Below are 22,239 nucleotides of genomic sequence, written 5' to 3' on the forward strand. Positions count from 1 at the left end.
ATCACAGCAATCACAGCAGACTAGTTCTCAAAGGGAGGTCCCCCAAAAAACACAGTTTAATTGTGTATTTCACTGATGGATCCAGCCAATCTTCAAGGTTATGGTGGCAGAAGGTCTGTTCCAAATACACAAGGACCAGCATCTGGACAGTAATTCTAGGTGTGTAAGTTATTCTGAGCTCAAGGTACCCCAGCTGGCGTACTGCATTGGGTTTGCTCTATGTTTTTCCTTAATACACACATAATCTGCCTAATGTTCAGCTACCCCGTGTTTTTCCATGGACAAGAAAGTGCTTGGGGTCCTCTGGCCTAATTTAATCTCTCTGTTCAATAGGCATGGAAGAAAAAACCCAAACAGATAACGTAACTCATTCTTTTCTTGTGTCACTCTTGAGACAGCTTGAGATTCCTTTTAAAGGGTGTTGCTGCTCCATAGGTAGGTGCTTAGCAAGTTTCTGTGTATAATTCCCATTAAGTTGGCTCAAGTTGTCTCAAAACAACTAGTAAACATTACTAATCATTACAGCAAACCTTCTCTACCACGTAACTGTTTGAAATGAAGATTAGGAATAGTGCTCTTGAAAACTGGAAATTTTGGGAAACACTAACAAAGACTTGACAAACATGCTGGCCCTGGGAAGAGTTAATGTAGTTCCTTTTTTGGGGGTCCTAACCTGTTGATTCACACTAGCTCAAGGTCTGGCTTTTCACAACAAAACAAATGGATTTTATATGCCTAAGGAGAGAGAGAACCAGGGTTGTGGTACTGATCTGTACCAGGTGAGAAAAGCAGCTCACATTCAGGACAAGAAATTCACAGAAAGCTCTTGATGTTATGGAAAGCCATAAAGGATCCGACCTGGCCGTCTGTTAGGTAGTATATTACAATGTCACAGCAACTCATCCTGCTAGGAAACCTCAGACAGAAGTTACACCATTCTGACATACAGATGTTTTCCTTTTTGGACTGATTTTTTCAAGCAGTGATAAATGAGTCACATAGTTGACTGGACTGTTTTCTCTGGACAAAGTCCCGTGTTTGTGTATGAAGTTCAGGTATTCTTGATACTGCCATTTGCACAGTTGTTTCTTCAGTTCACTTTGAACCTATAGAAAAGCAATTTAAAAACAAAGCATCAGAAAATGAAGACTTAGTGGACATTGAAGGTAAAATATGCCAAAATATCTGCCTAACTACTTAGCCCAGATGCACAAAGGCACCCAAATCAGTCAGGATTAAGCTTTAACACATTTTTAGAAGAACTTAAACTATGTCCCTCTTCACTTTTGAAAATAAACAGACTTAATTTCCAAAATTCAGAGGATGACAAGGAAGTTTTTGTCTGCAGTTTCTTTGTTTATTGTTGTAGGTCTGCTTCATAACTATTTCTACCTTTTTGTAAAATTTCTATTTTTCCTCATACTGAATCTTCTGTGCCTCCTTGCTGTGACCTGCTATGTACAATAATGGTCCTTCTCCAGGCTTTCAGTTTATCCAGTTTGAAATCCCTCTTAAAGATCCCTTACTGACTCGGAAAGATACTGAATCAACTTGAATACATATTACATTTGAGAGAGGTCTTGGGGATCCTCATAAGCATAGGCAAAAATGAATTTTTTTTACCATCTGACACAAAACTAACAGGTAGGTTGAACAACCCTGGAGGTCCACAGCCTGCTATTGACACTACTGGTACCGGGGTGAGGGGATGAGGGGAAAGTAGGTTCTGTTGCCCTACATAACGCAGCTCATACTCCAAGCTGTAGCAGAGGGAGTGTAAGTAGGTGCAGAAAACACCCAGTCGTTGTCAGTGTTCACATGAGCAATCTGCTCCTGTGGATTAATTGCTTGCTGCACCCTGTTACTTCTGTTCCCGTTCAGCTTCATCTCTATCTGCTTCTCCTACAAGGGGGGTGGCTCTCCTGAATGCCTACAAATTGACTTACAAATGCCATCCTAAACTAAGAAGATATGTCAAATGCTTCTAACCACACAGCTGCCATCTTCTGTAGCTGTCATTAGTGCTGAACATCTATGACGGTGTTATAGTTGTAGCACCATTAACACAAGCCCGCTCCAAATTAAATGCAGAAATAAACTGTTAAGTGAAACTATTAGTTCTTATAGGGGATGTATGTATGGACAAATGTGATTTAAGTTCTCTGAACTGAGGAATTCCTCTAGTAATTCTGCTATCTAATCCTCTATTAGGTATGGTCTCTACAGCGACATACAGAAAAGAGCGTGGGACATGCAGAAATACCTCTTGGACATAAGGGCTCCCTGAAAGTCGCTGGCAATATTTATCATTGAAGTGGCCCCTATTCTGCCTTTATTCTCTCTGTTAACCACAGAGACATGCCAGCCCCTGTGTGCAACTTCAAGTATGGGCAGAACATGCCTCTGGAGGTTTCAAGACTCTAATAAATGAAAGAGCGGCTTCCCCCACCAACACAGTACTCCAGTACTATCCCAGAAAGCTCAAGGTCCTTCAACACTCTTGTGTGTAATACCAGACCTCAGTTTCATCCCGTACAGATACCAGCTTGCTTGGCAACAACACAGTCTCTCACATTGTTGCAGATACTTAAAAGTGAAGAAACACACACACACAGAAAAAATAATAATTATTTTTTATGATTGCAGGGAACCATAAGAGATGCACTGCCAAGTTCTAATGAGTGGCCAATCTGCTCCAGAAGCAGTTATCGTTAAGCAGTATGGATGCAAGCCAACCCATACCACTTAATCTTGGCACCAGAGATGACTCTCTGCCTGTCCCTTTTTAACACCTAGTAGATTTGTGTGGTGTGAGATACAATATGCAAGCTATTTAAAGGCTGTTGGCAAGGAGTCTATGCAGACAGAAGGCAGGTGGGAAGTAGAGTATTCTGTATTTACAGGTAGTCTTGAAGGCACTCTCTCAGAACAGCACTAGAATGGTCATTACAGATTGTTTTCCTAAGTAAAAAACATATTTTAGGCATTATACATCCTTGGGTAGGATTAATTTCACCTACATTTAGCCATCCCTATGAGAAGTGTCCAGTCTAAGCTAATGGGGAGACTGAGGCACCATTCTTCTCATTTAACCTACACGCTTTTCTAAGGATGAGATGTGTTTTTACATTTTCTCATGGATTTTGATTCATTCTGCTCTTTTGGGAAAAGTGCAAGCAAATTTAGTTAGGTTTTGAAACTATAGACTCTCTAAAATGTACTACAGGGAATTTATCCAAATTCTAACAATGTTACTAAAAAAGGAAAGAAAGTGTTTGAACAAAACTACTGAAAATGTACAGGATGCCCTGGAAAAGGGAAATGGAAAGGGAAATTGAAAAAGAAAGGGAAAAGGAAAGGGAAGAGGAAACAGAAAGAGAAAGGAAAAGGGAAGAAACTCACTAGGAGAAAATAAACCCAAAGAAAATAAGGAGAGCTACAAGCTTTCTATTGAGACATCATCATGATAGCTATCAGACATAAAGCAGGAAAAAAGTTCCCTGACAGGACAGTCACCAACCATTTGTAAAGGGTCATTGCTTCAAAGCTTATTTTGTGTCCTTCTGTCAGAACTATATGAATACAAATAAAATCAACAAAGGTACCAAGGGAAAAAATGGTACTGGTATTTCATGCTTTCAGGAGCAGATCAAAGCACAGATCTGTTCTGGAAATAGAAAAACAAGAGGAGCCCATGAGTTTAAAAGGTTTTGGTAATCTTATGTACTTGCTACTCACCTCTGCATTTGAGAAGCAATATAGAAGAGCAACAAGAAAACCCTAGGACAGGGAGGGTAGGGAGAAAAAAGACAACCATCAGGATTTAAAGCATAGAATCAGAGAAAGACACCAGGTTTCGTTCAAAATTTGAGTAAGGCAGCAAAAAATACATATTTTCTATTGTTCCATTGGAATTTATGTGATGTGTCACTATTTATTGGGTTTTCATAATAGGATTAAATTCCTTAATGGACTGGTGACATCATATGTATATTTTGCCCTTGTATGGAGACACTAAGGACTAACTTACTGTTTACTGTATCCTACAAACAAGTTCTCCCTCAGATAAGGTAGTAGGGACTTCTGTCTTGTTCTAGTCTATATTTACAGTAGTGGATAAACCAGGTGAGGACCTGCTCTTGTTTTACATCTTTACTGCTAAACTCTCTTCTTTCACTCACGAGAGGATGGCCGTGTTCAGCCAATAACCTATTGGGAAAGGTCTTGGGTTCATATTCACCCAGAACTACAGTCAGGCACTGTTTGGGGGAGAATTAGTCAGCTGGGAGCCAAGCCATTTCACAGACTGTACTAACACAGGCAAACACTGGACAGTGCCAGACTATATCTGTATTAGTAAACTAAACAAAGCACAGCCCTGAATACTGGGCTTTGCTTCTCTATGTTGTTAAAATGTCAGCATGGTCCATGACACAGTTTTGGCTTGGGCCAGCAAGTATTTTCCCAGAATCTGGCCATGGTTGAGAGGTAAGCATAGAAGAGGGATCATTTTCAACACATATCAATGTGGACAAGCTGTTCTGGGGTACAGGGGAAAGGGGAAGGAAAAAGACCTCAGCTACGTATTACAATGTGTACCATACCCAGGCCCTGGCCCTCTCAAATCCAAGATATTGTTCTGTACAGTGGTATAGCAAAATAAAAGAAACAAAGAAGTATTAACGTGATGGACTCACTACTGCTAAAGGGTAAGGGCAGAACAGGTTGCTATATATTACCCTTATTTTTTCATTGCTGTTATCGTCACCTTTATTATATGTTGAATTAGTTTCAATCAGTTCACCTTAATCCATAGACTGGTCTTCATGGCTCTCTGTCATTCTTATTCAATAAAGGTAGATATTGTATTTTTTTGGTGATTATTAATATGAAGTCTGAGTCAGAACTCAAAAGTAGTGTGAGATTTCAAATATAAGATAAGGGAACAAACAACCGAAAGAGCTTGTGAAAGAGTAAGATGGAAAGTGTGCGTTGAATTTAGATACATTATTAACACCTGCTCTAAAAAGCAACCTAAAATATAAAACTCCTGAGAGTGTGGTCTTTCAGATCAAACCTCTTAGGACTGATAAACATTTTGTCCAGCTTACCTGAAAAGATCCCAAGCCCAGCTCAATATAAAGGCGAGCTTCCAGACCAGTGCTTTCTGGGAAAAACGCAAATACAATGTAGTGCACTCCAAAGAGGGGAATTAAGAGTAACGTGGATTTAGCAAGTCTCCTGGCAAACCAAAAATTAAAGAACAATACACTGTTAGAAAGATGGAATTACTGACAGCAATTGTATGTTGGAATAAATTTTAATAGAGGACAGCTCTGTAATGGAGGCAACTATATCCAATGAAGTTATGGAAAGATTACTTTCCGTCACTCCTGTCAACACCTGGTGAACAAAGATGGACAAATCAGCACGCAAGTTTTCTGGATTGACATTTAAAGTTTCTTCTCCCTGCTATACATGCAAAAACAAGGGCACCAAACTAAGTCCTCCCATCTACTCTCCTGAGACTGATCTCAATCCCATGTCGGTATCCCCCATAGAAGTGTCTCATCTTCCAAAACTGTCAATGGAGATCTAATCATTGCTGTCCACAGGACTTGATTCAGTTGCTTAAACAGTGGTGTGAGAGCCTCTGGTGCTATCCTAGGGTATTCTGCTTGGCCTTCAGCTCACTCCAGAAGGGCACAGGTTTACGCTAGGTCCTGTGCCATAACTAACATTCATGCCTACCTATCTTAGGATGAGTTAAATAGCTCGCTAGAGTCCTTTGACTGCATTGTTGAGATCCCTATTGATTGCGAAGGGGATCGTAAACAGGAAGGACTAGGTTCAGTTACCAGAACATCAGCATCATGTTGCTGCTAAGAATTTAAAGGAAATTATCTACATCTTTCTCTATGTGGCCATTTGTGTGGAAAGGACTGGGAGAAAAGTGGATGAATCACCTGACATTTAGTGTTTACACTTTCAAGCTGGGTCCTTTTGGAGTTGTAATACTTTATATTTTACTTTTCTTATTGTCCCCAACATATCCACCCCACCTTTCTCTCCCTGAAGAAAAAGAGGGATGTGATATTTTGGATTAAAAGGAAAGTTTACATTGTGATTTCTTCTGGGGATTTCTCTTTCTGTTAGTAAGGAGTAGAACATTTTGTGCTACTGCCCCTAAAGCTTTTCGTATAGCAACTTGAATGGGTCAATATCAAGAGACCCAGAAATACTTACACAAAGTGGCTTGAATGGCTCCCTCCTCCCTCTTGAGATTTCAATTTGTGGACTAAAATTCTGATCACATTAATAAATATAATAAAGTTAATCTGAAAAGACAAGACAAAATCTGTAAACTTACTGCAAATCACGATGTATCTTCAGTTGATGCAAATTAACTAAAAATCTCCAGTCATAGGAATTGCACTGCTATAAACCAGTGCAGATCTGCTGTCAGATCAAATCAATAGCATTAGAAATAGTATTCATTTTTCCCACCAATATATAGTTATACATAAAGATATGCTGAAAGTTATGCTGAATTAATATAGACCTACATATCTCAATATCGGTTTATGTTTGATATTAACTCCTTGTAGTTGTTGTCAGCACCTGGCAGATCTTACATGATCTAAATAGTCCCCCCCATTCCCTTCATTGTTTATGACAGGAATTATAACAGATACAGACCTAAACGACACACTGTTTCTTCCCTAAATTTAGTTGGAATAAATGAGTGCATAAGGGAGATTTTTTGTCTTAAGTTTACATCTTAAGAACTCATTTTAAAAATATACTAGATAAAATGATCTATATGTATTTCTTTTATTAAACCAGCTTCATATTATCTAAGAATATTGCCAGTATGGATTGCCTTTCTTCAGAAGAAAGATATCTCTGTATCTTACAGAGATACAGATACAAATGTGGTGTGTGGAATTCAGGTGTCAAGATGATTCCATTATGTCCTAGCATGACTCTAGAAAACATAGGATTTACCCTTTAGATTGTGATTTAGGGTGGTTTGGGGGTGGGAGGGAACCAACAAAACCAACAACAAAACCACATGCTATACAATTATTTCCAGCTATGTGAAATTCAATACCATAGCATATGCTATTACTTTTCTCCCAGCTTACTAAAAGGTGACACTAACTTAGCTTTCATATTTCAAAAGATACTCAAGACAAAATGAAAAAAACATACTAATACAGTTAGCAGAATGGGGCCTTTGATGATCCATAACACCACTCCATTTTCATCATCATCCCAACATCTGAAACAGCAAACAAAACCTGTCATGTTATCTGTCCCATGTGAGCTTTCCACAACACATGAAAGTATTTCTGTCACAGAATAAGAAAGTGATAGACACTAAGTTTTAAATCACTATTTAAAGGTCCCTGCCAGTATTGGTACCCTGATACCTCTCTAAAAGTTTCTGTGCCGCCCAATATAAAGGAAGTTCATTCCGTAAGAGGCAAGGGTTGAAGAACCAAAACAAAGTCAAGAAATGCACATTTCTATTTTCAGGCTTCTTTCCTGCTCTTCCTTTGAAAAAAATGACTATTTTACAGAGTACAGATCAGAGACTAAACTACTGTGCATCCACAGATGTAATGGCTTTGGGGTCATGTGGAAATAGGCAAGAAAATTCTAAAGCCCTAGTAAAGGTACCTTTGAAGGGAGAGAGCAGAATGGGCTTTTGGTCCCTGTTTTGAGGCTGTTCAGGTATCAATAACATCAATAACAGTCCAGTTTAACTCCGTCCAGCCAAGTGCCATACACGTTAGGTTATATCATGCTCCCTCTTCCTGTATTTTCCCTTCCAGTTTTGTGACACAGGATATTTGGCTGCACAACGATAAAGCTTACAGATGATGGCTTACCCCAGCATATCTGAGTGTAAGGTGTATCTTTGCAATGCAAGCAATGTGAATTCATCCCAGCTGTGTCTGAAGAACTTGGGTTTCCCATTTAGTAGGCTATTAGGTAAAGGATGAGTGGTTGTGATACTATAGTTTGTTTATAGATCTAAATTAGAAGAGCAACCAAACGAATGGAGGATCTGCAACGAGATTCATCTGACTGTGTAGATGTCTTCATTGGATCTATTCAACTACATTTTCTTTGCAGTCAAAGGACATCAATATAGCAGGACACAATCTCATCTTAAAGTGGACATCTAAAATACATCAGAGAAGTAAACTGAGCAGGTAGGCACTTTGCTGGAAGAGCACCTGAAGTTCAGACACTTTTCAGCCCCCTCTTTAAGCCTGTGAGAACTTGTCACAGCTCTTGTTACTTGTTTAGTAAACAACCATCTGCTTTCTACCTTGCTCTCATATTAAAAGATAAAAGTAAAAAAGTTAAAATAAAAAAAGAATCAAAGAACTGAATAGAAATGAATGAAGAAACTACTTATCAGGACATAAGGTGTTTGTTTGGGAAGTACTTACTTGAAGAGATTAGGGGTAGTAATTTAGAGCTGATTTTATACAGAAGCAGTGATATTCTTAAAATATAATTATTTCACGGACTGGGCATTAGAAAACTAAATGAAATTTCAATACTTACTATGATATTTCCAGATTTTATTACCCCATATATGCACATCAAAATCAGAAGACTTAAAACTGTTTTCTCACTTACTTGCTTATGAAGTGTAAAGATTAGAGGCACAACTTTGGAACAATTTTTTTTTTCTTTTCTTTTCTGTTTTTTATATCTATTTTTTCCCCACCAGAAAATCAAAATACAATACAAAATAGGACATCCTTGGCTTCCTTATCCAAGCTCTGACTTACCCAGTATTTTGTCGATGGATTCTTGTGAGGACCCAAGCAAACGTCACAGCAGTGGGAGCTCCTGGACAAATCAACATGGAACACAATATAATTGTTTTGAATACCATGCCCCATGGAAACTTTATTCCAAGAAGGTTCATAGTGCAGCAGATTGGATATACATTAAAGGTCAAACAACGGGTCAGACAAATTAAATGACTTTATGAAAGAAATTAACTTGCAGTTCAGGGGAAAAAAAAAAAGCAGGAGAATGAAATCAAAACAAAGGAGAATAGGGGATGCTGTGAAACTGTGTTTTCAAAAATAACAGCTAAGAATTACTTGAAGGTTTGGATATGAATTATGAGCACTTGTGAAGCTAGAGGAATCACTTATTTAGCTAGAGGTCTTTTCTCTTGTGAATTGTGGCCAGCATACAACTCTTTGTACACTATCTGGAAGAGTTCATGTTTTTGTCCTGAGAAGTCTCTACTAATCACTCTAGATCCAGCAGTTGACAAGCATTCCATGAAAATTTAGCTAAATCCAGGAACTGGTGATTTCTAGCCTCACTTTATCACTGCCTATCCTTCTACATTTATGACTGAATAGTTATTTCCTTTTTTATTCTTTCAAGCAGGCATATAAACTAGCAATTGCTTTTGCTCTCCTTCTGTGGAATTGAATTTCCAAAGACTAAGCGACTTTCAAAGCTGCCACAAAAAAGACTCTAATCTGAAGAAGATGACATATTCACTGATAAATCTATAGAAATATAGGTAATATCTTTCTAAGTATCACTTGACATCTGTAGGTAAGGCCCAGTTGTCCTTCCTAATTTTGGACCTTTGTTCAAGGCCTTTAAGCTGGGACCATATTCAGTTCAATTTCTCTTTTTAATTAATGAAGAGAAATATTCACATCCATATCTCCTAAGATCTGAGTTGCTCCGAGACGTCTCTCAGTTTCCATTGATTATAGAAGGAGATGAGGATTACTACATAATTGAGGTGTTTCCTTTGTTACCTCAAGTTAGCTGTGATTAATCAAGCTCTAAGCATCTAGTTTCAGGCAATCATAATTGGAATAGCTCCAAATCAACATCCTCTTTATAAAATTCAGACTTTTAAATTTAATTACATAAAAGAAGTCTGAGGATCTGAAGATGAAGGATAAATTACTATTTACTTCAGAATAATTTGGATTTCACTCCAAAGTAAAAAATGTTAATGTAACTGCTCAGTTTGGGTGCCTCTATTTTAGAATAACCAAGGTGAGGTACCAGAATATCTGAGAGTCACAATATACAATTCTCTGCAGTGAAAAAAATTTTAACTGTTACATGCACATATTCTGACAATATCAGAGATAATTTTAATTGCTGTAAAAACTCAAAAGATTCCTTAGAGCCAGAAGGTCTCTGAAAAAAAAAAAAAATTGTTTGATTCCTAGGCCTAAACTCACATGTTTTAAGATTAATCTATCTAATTCTGCTTACTAAAAGCAAAATGTCAACTTAAAGTTAGTCACCCAAACTTCTTTAGTCAGTGGAGGAAAGCAACAAGTTTCCAGGATGTTATCCAGCCACATTAGTCATCTTCTTGAGGACTGGATTAATCACCACTTCATGCATACCTCACTCTACTGACTGCAGGAGAAACCTGGAGAGATAGTTTAGATTAGATGGCTAACTTTTAAATGACTGTAGTTGCATGAAATTACTTCCAATCATGAAGATGAGTGCTGCAGTCTTTCAAGTAGACATATCATAGTGCTTCTAGTAATCCATCCTATCCTCTCCTTCAAAGTTTTGAATGGTATAAATATCTAACAAGATAAGAAGAAAGGTAGTGTGATGGAATGGTTTCGACTTAGTAGTACTAGATGAATGGGCAACCTTAATCAGAAAGGTGGCACCTTTGATAGGCACCGTTTACCCCAGAACAAATACTTTTTCTAGTTCTGAAAGTAAATGGAAATACAAATTAACACAGAGGAAAAGAGTACTAACCCCAGCCAGTAAATATGAACCACCATACATACTGCTTGTCCGAAACAAAGGTCAGCAAAAGCAGTGTTTGCAGGTATATCCCTTCTATAAGAAGCCAGAAGAAATTGGCTAAAATACTGAACTGGAAGAATGCCACAGCAGCCTTACAAGCAACCTGGAAGTGCAGAGGAAGAAAAAACTATTAGGTCTGTTTTCTCTACAAGTATAGGCAAAATTCAATGTTACCACACAAGAATGAAGAAATTATTACAAGATTTCAGTATGTTTGGGATTCCACAATTTCAACTGACTTGACTTCAGTTTCTTGAAAGGGAAACATTGGCCCTCTCTTATAGATGAAATCCTTCACTGATAGAAATTGTTACAGCTTCCTTAGAGTCAACAGACCTGTACCTTATATATCAAAGCTGAATGTAGCCATAGCACTTGGTCTTTGGGTTTGTGTAGGATTGTTTATTTTAAGAGATTTCAGTTCTAGCAAACTAAAGAGAAGTGGGATTAAGAAATCTCCATATTCTCTTCCGGTAAAGAATTAAATGTTAAATCAAAGATAAGAGAGAGGGGAAGTTTAGTACCGTTGACAGTAGGCAGTGGTCCATAGTTTCATCTGCAAACAAAACAGCATCTTTGGTGAAAACAGCAATTGCTCTCAGGATAAAGGAGACAAACAGGTGCATATGGATGTAATTTCTTGTACAGTGGAATTTTCTGACATGGAAAGAGAAAATAAAAATTGTTCTTCAAGAGAAATTTCTTATGGTCTTATCAAAGCTCAAACAGGAATACACATGACTGCAGACACCTTCCAAAGCAAATAAATGATCTGTCACTATTTGAAAGGGAGCTAGACATCAGGGAGCAGAGCAGTTTTTATCTGTTTAAGCTAATAAAAGTGCTAGTATAATTGTCCTTGAATTACCACACATTTAAAGGAGATGTCAGAAGCAGAGAGTAACACTGGGACTCTTGGGCTGTATTATAAGAATGTCTTTTAATTATTCTAAATAACATTTTTTGTTGAACAAGTTTGCAACAGGCTCTTCAGCCCCTTTCTGGCCAGAGGAGAAGAGAGTATTGAGTGGGTGTCAGTCACGTGTGGGATGGCTGCCAGAGAAGTAGCTGCCTTACCCTAGACTGCATTCATTTTATGAGGAGTCGCTGAGGGAACTGGGGTTGTTTAGCCTGGAGAAAAGGAGGCTGAGGGGAGACCTTATCGCTCTCTACAACTACCTGAAAGGAGGTCGTAGTGAGGTGGATGCTGCTCTCTTCTCCCAAGTAACAAGTGGTGGGACAAGAGGAAATGGCCTCAAGTTGCCCCAGGGGAGGTTTACATTGGAAAATTAGGAAAAAATTTTTCACAGAAAGGGTTATGAAGCATTGGAGCAGGCTGCCCAGGGAGGTGGTGGAGTCACCATCCCTGGAGGTATTTAAGAGACGTGTAGATGTGGTGCTTAGGGACATGGTTCAGTGGTGGACTTGGCAGTGTTAGGTTTGCGGTTGGACTCGATGATCTTAAGGGCCTTTTCCAACCTAAATGATTCTATGATTCTATTTCCCTAGATTGCCTGTCCATAGTTTTACCTTGTGCTGAAGGAATCTCCTTCAAGATTTGGACACCCTACTTGGTTCTGGGATCCTCGAAGTGATATGACCTTTAAGATTGCCAATCCATTCCAATTAGGAAACTGCTTCTATGCTCTGCATTCCTGTCCACAGAGTAAGTTTAAGCCTTTTGTCCAAGTGCATTAGAACCAATCAAAACCAGGATCCATTTCCTAATATCCAACATCTTCAAACATGACATTTAAATCTCTTTAAATCTCTTTCTATAGCTCCCAATTATGGAAACAATGGTCTTCCACAGTTTAGAATTACTGCTGATTCAGGGGCATGAGATATTCAGTTTCTGCAGAGTATGTCCTGCTGTGCACTGGAGGAATAGTTATCTTATGTTAATAGTGAACATGTTGGAGCATTTCCACTGTATGGTGTCATTGAAGAGGCTAAGACAGACTGCCCAACCAGCTTGATTGTTTTAACATCTGCAGGGAAATGCAACTACATGAATAGAGGACCCATTGCCATCAATGGTGTTATGCCTGAGAAGGATTTGAAAATAATAATAAAAAATCCCACAAAACAAAAACACAGAAGGTTTGAGAGGAATTAGGATGAGGCTGTCTTAAGACATCCTGAAAAAAAAGACCATTTTTTTTTTACCTGAAGGCAGCAAAGACAATTAGAGCTGTAATGAGTGAAGTCACTGATGCTGCATAGCCAGCAGTGTAGACACGCCAAAATGCAGAGTAATATGATTTCTATGAGAAAAAGAGAACACAGACCAATGCTGGTGGTTATGCAGCATGCATGCTGGTGTGCTTATTCTGCTAAGATACATTTTCCCTTACTAGTCAGACCCATCACCTATGCGTTGCTTTGCATGCTTAAGATCTCCTTCAAGTTTTTCCCTCCATCGCAACACACCATTTTTGTTTTGAATCCTACTTAACCTTACATGAGACAGGTTTCACAGCCCACAGGCTCATCTACAATGTTCATCCCTTTCAGCATGTTCAACAGGAAAATATTAACTTTGTTAAGTAACTACATTTTCTTCTATAGGTACATAAAGCCTCTAGGGCACTGAAACCTGCTGATGGGTTATTTGTGAATCTGTCACTTTACACCTGGGCCAGATTCGATAAGTATTGGTTTTCATCAACAGCTATAGCTGAAAGAGAAATAAAACTTGCATTTTTGCAGGTGAGGAAAATGAAGCACTGTGAAAGAGTCACATCATATCGTGGAGGTAAGAAAGCTAAAGCAAAGAAAATAACCTCACAGTCTTTAATTCTTTGGACTAAGTGTTCATTCAGTTGTCGTATACGGTAACGCAGTAAATTCTTTATAGTTCGTTTGTTTGTTTTGCATTTAAACATCCTATGTCCTAAGAAAAATGAAGCACGTTTATGTTGCTTTATCCGTGCAAATTTTATTCTGATTCACTACAAGATCACCTAATTATTTAAAATCCCAAGAAACTGAATTCTCTGAATCCAGGCAAATTTCCTCCTTGCAAATGCAAATGGACATTTTGTTCTCTAATTGATCCAAACTGTTTAACCAAAAGGCAACAATTCTGGGTTGAGACAACCAATTAGCAATTTTAAGTAGATCCATAAATAAATCATGCAACTCTGACAACCTAGGAATCATCCTGGTGTTTCTGAAATAGTCCTAATCTTTTATACAGTCTTTTCAAAACACAGGTGAAAATTAGAAAATAGGTTCTTCAACTGAACAACGAAGTATTTCAATGCATTTTATCTATTTTTGTAGGGTAGCTAAAAAACCCTACTATATGCAGAAGATAACATAAGTCCTCAGTGCAGATATGAAATACAAAATGAGTGGTTCTCTTAGAATGTAAGTGGGATTCTTCTTTCTTACTTCCCTATGTTTACAATGCAGTAGAGCTTACTGATCTTGTCTTCCTTTTATAGACCTTGTGGGTTTGACTGGAATAACAGACTAAAAACAACCGCAGCACAGACATGAGCTCTGCCTTGAAATCTTCCATAATGTTAAAATGTAAATATAGTCCCTTGCTTGATTTCAGCCTAGGTCAGCTACAAATTATGTCTGGTTTAACACAAGCCAAGAACTGCTCGGAGAAAGCCACCCTGGAGAGTAAGAGACTAGCTTTGTGGGTGAGAGCCATGCCATGGCAGCTAGCCCCAGGGCTGGAGGACTGTGCTCCAGAATATATGCCACCTTATGAGTCTTATATCCCTTCTGGACTGTTTGCATGGTTTCCAGCATCTTTCCAGAAGTTTTTTAAGCATTTATCTTTCTAGCTTCCCCACAGTGTAAAGAAGGACAAATGTTCTTAGTTTACAGGCGGGGAATTGAGCTCCAGATATGTATACTGCCTGTTACAGCTGTGCTTGAGTTTCTAAGCTCATGGAGCCAAATGGCTGAAGCCAATTGTGTCTACACTTCCTAAAGATTCAGATACCTGAACTAGTACTTCTGTGCTTGAGCTTGCATGCCTGGACAATCAAATGGTTTACTCCAGGTAACATCCAGAGTGTTACTGATGACAACCCTCGTCACCATTCTGTGTCGTGCTTTGGCCTGTGACAAATGACCTTTTTCCACTGTTGAGTCATGACTCCACACTCACAACAAGCTATATGAGTTAGTCTTCTCTTTCATACATTGGAGGGAGTCCATTGCTTCTATCAAAATACCACAATAGGAGGAGGCAGTGATGTGCCCCATTTTGCATTTGTGCAGGATATATGAGCCTTGTCCAATACAGACTGGAGATGAGGGAATGGAGACACCCCTATTCTCTCTTGCTAAAACTATCCCATTTAGCAAAGGTCAGAACTCAAAGGCAGAGGCAGCGAGCACGTCTCTGTTAATCAACAACCTTCAGCCATGAGGCAAAGTTCACCACTGAGGCACTACCATCACCAATGAAGTGTGAGGCATTCCTATCCTGGGGACAAGTACGATGATGAAGAACATGAAAATTTAAATCATATGAAGATGTGGGGGGCAAAGAAATGCTGCTGGAGCCTCATTGAGTACCAATGATGATCATCAGGTAAAAAAAATAGAGTTCACTTCCTGCTCCACTTAGCACCCAAGATAAGTGTGGAAATACTCAACAGCATCCAAGAGTTCCCTCTTAAAGATGTGTACTCAATGGCATCCAAGTTTTAGCTCCTAAAGACATGCATTGACCACCATGCTATAAAGTTACGGAATCTTTTTCTCTGACTCAGTAACATCTGGAAAAAAAACCAAGAGGGATCCAAAGGAATTTTCCCTGAAAAATTTCCCCCCAGACAGATTGGTAGGGCTTCCTTGGGAGATGGATACATGATGAGGATTCAAATCACCTGTCAGAGAACCAAAATCTTTGTTAGGCAGGACAAGTGAACAATCGTGAGTCTACTCATTAACACCAAGAGGAGACACTTGGATGGAGAGGAAAGTGCTACCTGCTACTTCCTTGCTTTATATTAAGCCTAGTTTGTTAAACAGGCTCTAAATATACCTAAAAGGTTTGAGGTTAGCACTGAAGATGGGTAATTACTGGATTCTGGCAGGGCTCAGATGTGTGGGAGCATCCAACTACTCAGCACACCAAAAAGGGTGCTCCAGAGATGTCCACAAGCAGGAAATAAAAACTCACCTGATCTTCAGGCCCTTTACTGGAACCTTCATCAAATCCACAGGCAGTGGTGTATGGTGGGAATGGTTCTGACCAATATGCCTCCTGTGTACAGTTTCTCTGAAGGAAGCCTTTAATGGTAAAATATATCAGAGAATGAATTAGCAGGGGGGACGGACACGCAGGGTTCTTTAAGTTTTGATGAACAACGACAAATTTTTATTCCTGCTTTGATTCTTAAGTTAGGTACTTACAGGTCTAGTCATGTTCAGCAAGATTACCTATACAGTTATATTATTCTATATATCATTTGAAAAGTTGAGACAAATGTTCCTATTCATTTCAAGATGCAGTGGAACTTCTACATTTCATATAGGAAATTCATTCTGCAAATTCAATCCTTACACAGAGGAAATCAAATTATGCAGCCTATCCTGCATTTACAACATGATTTTTGCTTATGGACAAAGCCCTGAGCCACCCAATCTAGGTTTGAAGTTAGATACAATATTTGAACACGTTCCTGCTCTGGCTGGAGGATTGGACTAGATGACCTCAAGCAGTCCTTTCTAAATTATTCTATGACTTTATAAATCAGTGATTCTGTGACATACTTATATTCCTTTATAACCTCAGCAACGTAGTGCAATTGCCCATAATTTTTAGACCACCAAAGAGACTAGACAATTCAGTGCAGCATAACACAAACCAAAAGAGTGCCAAATATTGATCATAAGACAAGATCTGTATCTGGATAATTACTGTATGTCGACTGACATAAGATAGCATTGTAAATCAGGAAAATAAGCAAATTACTGAATCTATAAATATTAGAATGCATTTTAAAAAATATGTAGGGACAAAAAGTATAGGAAAAAAGTCTTGCCGTGGATATTGGTGATTTCTTCAAAAAATCTTGGACAAGGAACTTTAACCACTTCCCCAAAAGTGGCTCTGGGCCAACAGGTTAGACCATCCCAATCTCTGGTGCATCCTGAAAAAAAAGTGCCTCTAAATAACGAAACACACAGAGAACATCACACAGTTGATCTTCCATAATGAGGTTGTCTGTGGGTTTCCCACTAATTGATATGCAAGAAGAGCTACAACAGGACATGCAAATGAAGCAACAGCTCTGCAAGTGAAGGATTGTATTGTTTTCCTCTTCTCTTTGAAAGCATCCTTGCTCACATAAGCACTTGGCGTTCCAGTTCAACCTTCCCCCACCTTATCTCATGAGAGAATGTACCTGAAATTCAAGCAGACACAATCTGAAAGTCAAATCAGCCGGAGCTCTTTCTGTTGACAAAACAAAAGTCAGCAAAATAAAAACACTGAATAATTATTAGCACTTGAGATTTCTCATTACGGGTTTCACAGTCTAACTGAAAAACATCAGACTTAAAAATTCAGCCTTAGTCTCTTGATTCCATGCTTAAAGTCTGAAGTCCTGTTCTTAGGCAATCAATGGCATTTTTACAATGGACTTCAACAGGGATTAGATTCATCCCAAACTAGAAGACCATCTCCCAGCATCATATAAAATAACCATCATCAGGAGTAGGTCTGACTGGTTGGCATTCACGAGGTTCTCTAAACCGGAGATTGCTAGCTGAGGACAGAGGGCACGTTACTAGCTAAAAAATGTTTTCAGAAGTTATAGTTAATCACAGCTTTGTCAAGGGTGCACCATACTGAGACTCAAGCTGTGGTCACGCAGTGTTTGTCGGCAAGTAGGTGTGGGTGCAGCACAGAAAAATTATCAGCATGTAAAGATGCCTGAACCAATAAAAAAAACACCACGCTGTAACCGAAACCGATCTCTAGGTAGTCGTAAGGTGGATATAAAGCAGTGCATGAGTTTCATTTGGGAGGTGTTATTTTCTTTCACTGATTCTTTTCTGTTTCCTCTGTGACAGATGACAAGGCAAATCTAAAATTGTCAAAAGCTGAAATGTGGAAGCAATATTACTTGCCTGTAGCTGAGCAAAGTTACTCTCCAGCTTCCGAAAGGATAGTCCTGAGAATCTCCCACAGCATTATGCGCACATCACCCTTGGGAGGACGAAGTTCCTGGTATCCCCAATTTGCCAGATGGGAAAACAGAAGCCTTGATTGGTTTTCTCTAATTTTGTCTAAGATATGTTAGCTAATCTTAGCTGTGTCCCCTCTGTAATCAGTACAAATAGACAGGGACTTCCAGCGCGTGATTCATCCCATATATTGGTGGCTCCTTTCTGAGGACAGGATGAATCACTCAATGCAAATACCTAGGTTTCTCTGATGATTACAGCCTAAATTAGGCTGCTAATTTTCAAACTAATAAAGTCAGGTAATATGAGTCCCACTTAGACATGCAGCAGCCCACACGCTTAGACTTAGGGACTTTAAGGGTCCCTCTTAGAGTGACTATAGTACCTTTGATGATCTGGGTGTAAAAATCTGTTGTATTTGGCAATGTGGGGTTAAAAATGAGAATCAGGTGGCTTTATGTAGGAGTGGAACCTGTATGTTGTAAATCCCAGATCTGGCTTCATTTCCAGTGACTTCTACAGTTTATATCAAAGAAAGCGCTGAGTGCAGAGGCAGAAAGAGCATTTTACACACTAAGATTTTCAAGAGACTAGTGATTGTCCAAGTCACCTGTGACTCCATAAAGACAACTGCAGTACGAGTTGTATCGAGTAATGTTGACATCACAGATACTTAAGTCTTTTGCAGTGACCCTCAGCTCTTTTTTTTTTTTTTTCAACAATGGAGAAAAAATAAGTATTTTTAGAGCTTGATTCAATTGACCTATTTTAAATATCTACTTCAAGATGAGAGGAATTGCACCCTGGACTCTACCAATGATACTTGTTAGACACTGCTCTGTACAACAAGAATAATGTGGAACTACTTTAGATTAAAAAAGTCTGCAATATAGACTACTTCCAGCACAGATTCTTTGCGACTACTGAGAAGTAACTCTCTACAAATTGTGATCCTTCAGTTTGTCTCATTCAGTTCCTGAAAACTGAAATGCAAGTCTAGTTTTAAAATATCCTAGATAAAATATTGGGCATGAATTCTTTTTCTAGATCTAATGTTTCATTTTAAAATATATTGAGAAAGGCTGTAAAGACCAGAACACATTTTCATTAAAATCTTTCCATCTCTAGAGAATGAAAGGTGGAAAGGAGAGCTTTGAGAAGATCGGAGTGGACAAAGTTGAAGATTTTTAATAGTTTAACAGAACTTTCAGGGATTTTTATTTTTTTTGAGTACCGTTTGCTACAATGAGGATTCCAAAATCATGTATTATTTTTCTGGTAAAGAGAAAAATACTTGGAATATCATAATGTAACGCATGTAATAGAACATTATCGAAAATGCCTGATTTTTGTCAGAACATTTTTTGGGTGGGTTACTGGGTGTTCCAAGTGCAAAATGTGTCCAGGAAGTATTCTGGACTTGATTGAAGGTGGGGGCAAATACCACTAAAATAGAGTAGGCAAGTACAAGAAGGATATCAGCCATTAGAGTGACTGGAAATGCTGCAGAAAAATAAAGATGATGATAACGGAAGCATCCTGGGGGTTAGTCTCTGAATTTCAATAGGCTGCTAAAGGCAGAATTCCAGGTGGTTGCAATACTTCTATTCATCCTAAGTGCATGAAGCATCTTTGTCTCATAACTCCTTTGTAGAAAATTAACATCTGATAATTCATGTATCTGAAAAATCTCACTGAGGTGGATTCAGACTTTTCTAAGCAAAGTTGGCCAGAAAAAATATGACTGAACTTTTGAAAGAGTTTGAACATTTTGAAATTTCACTTTGAATCGATTCAAAACATGTCTCCACAATGCCAAAACCCCAGCAAAGAGAACCCCCTACACAGCATTTTACAAATATTTTACAGGATCTCTGAAATGTTCATTTTAATTTTCAAAATTTGTATTTGAGCTTGTAATAGATTTCAAAACGCCACCACAATAAATCTTTTCAAACAAACAAAGAAACAAAGAACTTCCAAAAATATAGAAATAGAATATTTTGAAGAAGTTGGGTTTAATTTTTTCTTTTGTTTTTTTTGTTTTGCAAAGAACATTTTCACCAGATTGGAATGATTCCCAACACGATGTAATTTCAGCATGCGTTTCAGTGTCTTCTGTGTAAGCTTCTCTGGAGTTTTGGATATAAGTGAAGTATACACCAAATACTTTAGGAATGTAAGACATTCCAAGTAGGGTTTTCTTGCCCTAACTAAGCATCTAAACTTCTCAGGGTCTGAACTGATCATCTTAGTCTCATTCTGTAGTTAGTAAAGAGAAATACTATTCCAGAGAATGATTGATCTCATTCTAAAGTAAGCATCTAAACCAGATGCAATGAAACATGCTCTAGGGATATCCATCTTCCTCCATTTACTTTAAGGGAATCTAAGACGACAAGTCCTGACTTAGACATTGAGCTTTTAAAGATGTCTAAAATGAGATGAGGTAAAGTCCCAGCCTACAGAAGAAACATTTCAAACTATTAAGAAACCAAATAAAATAGGAATTATATCTTGATTGAGGAGAACAAATGGTATCTTGATATTGTGCCCCTGAAGTGATATACAAGGGATATTCATATCAGAGCTTGACAATCAGGACCATTACCTTTTAGATCAGGTGAAACAGATTCATTCGTTTCTAAGCAGAGAGCCTCCTCTTTGAGCACCTGCTGGAATATCTTGCATTCTGGATGGATTCCCACAACCTCAGTAAGAGAAAAAATAAAACAAGAAGTTCTGTGATTATCGGAATGGAGAAGAGCCAGGTTTCTTTCCAGTTTGTACCTCGTGGCTCATACTTTGAGGTCTAAGAATGTGAAAACTCCAGCTGAAGATTTTTCTGCAAATGGGACATGTAAACGGCAGAAGGAGGCTGTGATCTCATACATTTATCAATTTGGATATGCATCTGGATATGCATACTCATATGGATTCTTCAGTGTATCATAATGGTCAAGCTCATGTAGCACCTCTTCTTCAATCTGGACATTTATACCACCTCTCCTTTACATCTGTGTTTTTCACAAAACTTAAATGTTTTTCACATTCTTTGGATTTCAACCTCTTTTTCAGGTGGCCAAAATTGGATGAATCCATCAGCTATGGGAATATTCACACTGAGTGAGTCCCCCAAACATACATGCAGTCTGACCATATACATATTTCTTCCCTGTAAAACAAATAAAAATAAATCAATTTCTTTAAATATACATGTTGGGTTTTTTTTTTTTTTAGTTAATTATTTTGGGTGTTCAGAACTACCTATTGGCAAAATATTCCTATTTTGATTCTTGGGCACTCCCAAGAACCCAGTTTTCTTTATTGGAGGAATCAGCCCTAAGTGTGACAATAAAGTCTTAATTACTCTTCATACTCTGCTTAGATGCTGACACTAATAGAATGGGCTCCTGGTCTTCTTTGAAACCTTGAGATTATGGTGTCATAGTAATCACTCTACTGAGAGAGGATGGTGTATGCTCTTCCATTCTGAAAGCAGTTGGTATAATCATAAAAACAGAAGCAAAAAATAGGAGCAGAAGTTTTATGTCCACTGGGCCTTAAATAAGAAATACTGAAGTCCAAGAATTTAGAGAAAATAGAAAAATAGTAATCTTGGCCATAGTTTAATCTGAGTGATTACAAAATTTTATCAACTTATTATCTGAGGATGCTACACACACCTTGGACAGAGTCATTGTTTCCATTTTACCAGATGAAGAAATGAGAAAAAATTAATGACTTGTTTTGGGAGCTTAAGGAATTATATTTATCTCACAGATTAAGATACCTACATTTAAACAGCTAAATGGATTTCTAGACTTCATTTGTTGAACAGGGTCTAGATTCATCTTCTTAAGTACAGATACTTAGTGTCATTTAGGTGCTGTCACGTATTTTGCTTGGCCTCCAGCTCCCACTCCAGAAAGTTTCATGTCTCCTGTAGTCCTGCATCAAATCTGCTGTGATTGTGAAGATGTTCTTAATACCCTAGAAAATCCCCAAATTATTGCCTCTAGAAAGGCAATTAAATTCTGGGAAAGAACATACAATGTCAGAGTCTACATGTGGTCTTGTTATCTGAGCTTCTTTTGCAGTCCGTGGAAATGTAAAGGATGTCTCACCCAGGAATGGTTAGTGCTGTTTGGGATGCTATAGGGTATCTCAGCCCTCTTGAGTATATTCTGCATTAATTTTGCCAGCCCCATG

The 22,239-nt window shown here is 38.3% G+C and overlaps 1 protein-coding gene across 1 annotated transcript in view; it reads right to left on the minus strand.

Moving 5' to 3' along the window:
• Positions 1 to 393: 393 nt before the first annotated feature.
• The window catches only part of LOC128143772 (vasoactive intestinal polypeptide receptor 1-like), a 30,004-nt gene continuing 8,158 nt past the window's right edge, over positions 394 to 22,239 (minus strand). Inside the window, exons 2-13 of the mRNA XM_052791458.1 lie at positions 20,639 to 20,738; positions 16,881 to 16,988; positions 16,016 to 16,125; positions 13,027 to 13,124; positions 11,382 to 11,514; positions 10,807 to 10,960; positions 8,817 to 8,877; positions 7,216 to 7,285; positions 6,247 to 6,338; positions 5,112 to 5,241; positions 3,739 to 3,780; positions 394 to 1,106 (exon numbers count right to left, since the gene is read on the minus strand). Coding sequence (XP_052647418.1) covers positions 918 to 1,106; positions 3,739 to 3,780; positions 5,112 to 5,241; positions 6,247 to 6,338; positions 7,216 to 7,285; positions 8,817 to 8,877; positions 10,807 to 10,960; positions 11,382 to 11,514; positions 13,027 to 13,124; positions 16,016 to 16,125; positions 16,881 to 16,988; positions 20,639 to 20,738 — 1,287 coding nt within the window. The 3' untranslated portion in view covers positions 394 to 917. The remainder of the gene's footprint in view (positions 1,107 to 3,738; positions 3,781 to 5,111; positions 5,242 to 6,246; positions 6,339 to 7,215; positions 7,286 to 8,816; positions 8,878 to 10,806; positions 10,961 to 11,381; positions 11,515 to 13,026; positions 13,125 to 16,015; positions 16,126 to 16,880; positions 16,989 to 20,638; positions 20,739 to 22,239) is intronic.

Source organism: Harpia harpyja, chromosome 1, assembly GCF_026419915.1.
Source record: "Harpia harpyja isolate bHarHar1 chromosome 1, bHarHar1 primary haplotype, whole genome shotgun sequence".
NCBI lineage: Eukaryota > Metazoa > Chordata > Aves > Accipitriformes > Accipitridae > Harpia > Harpia harpyja.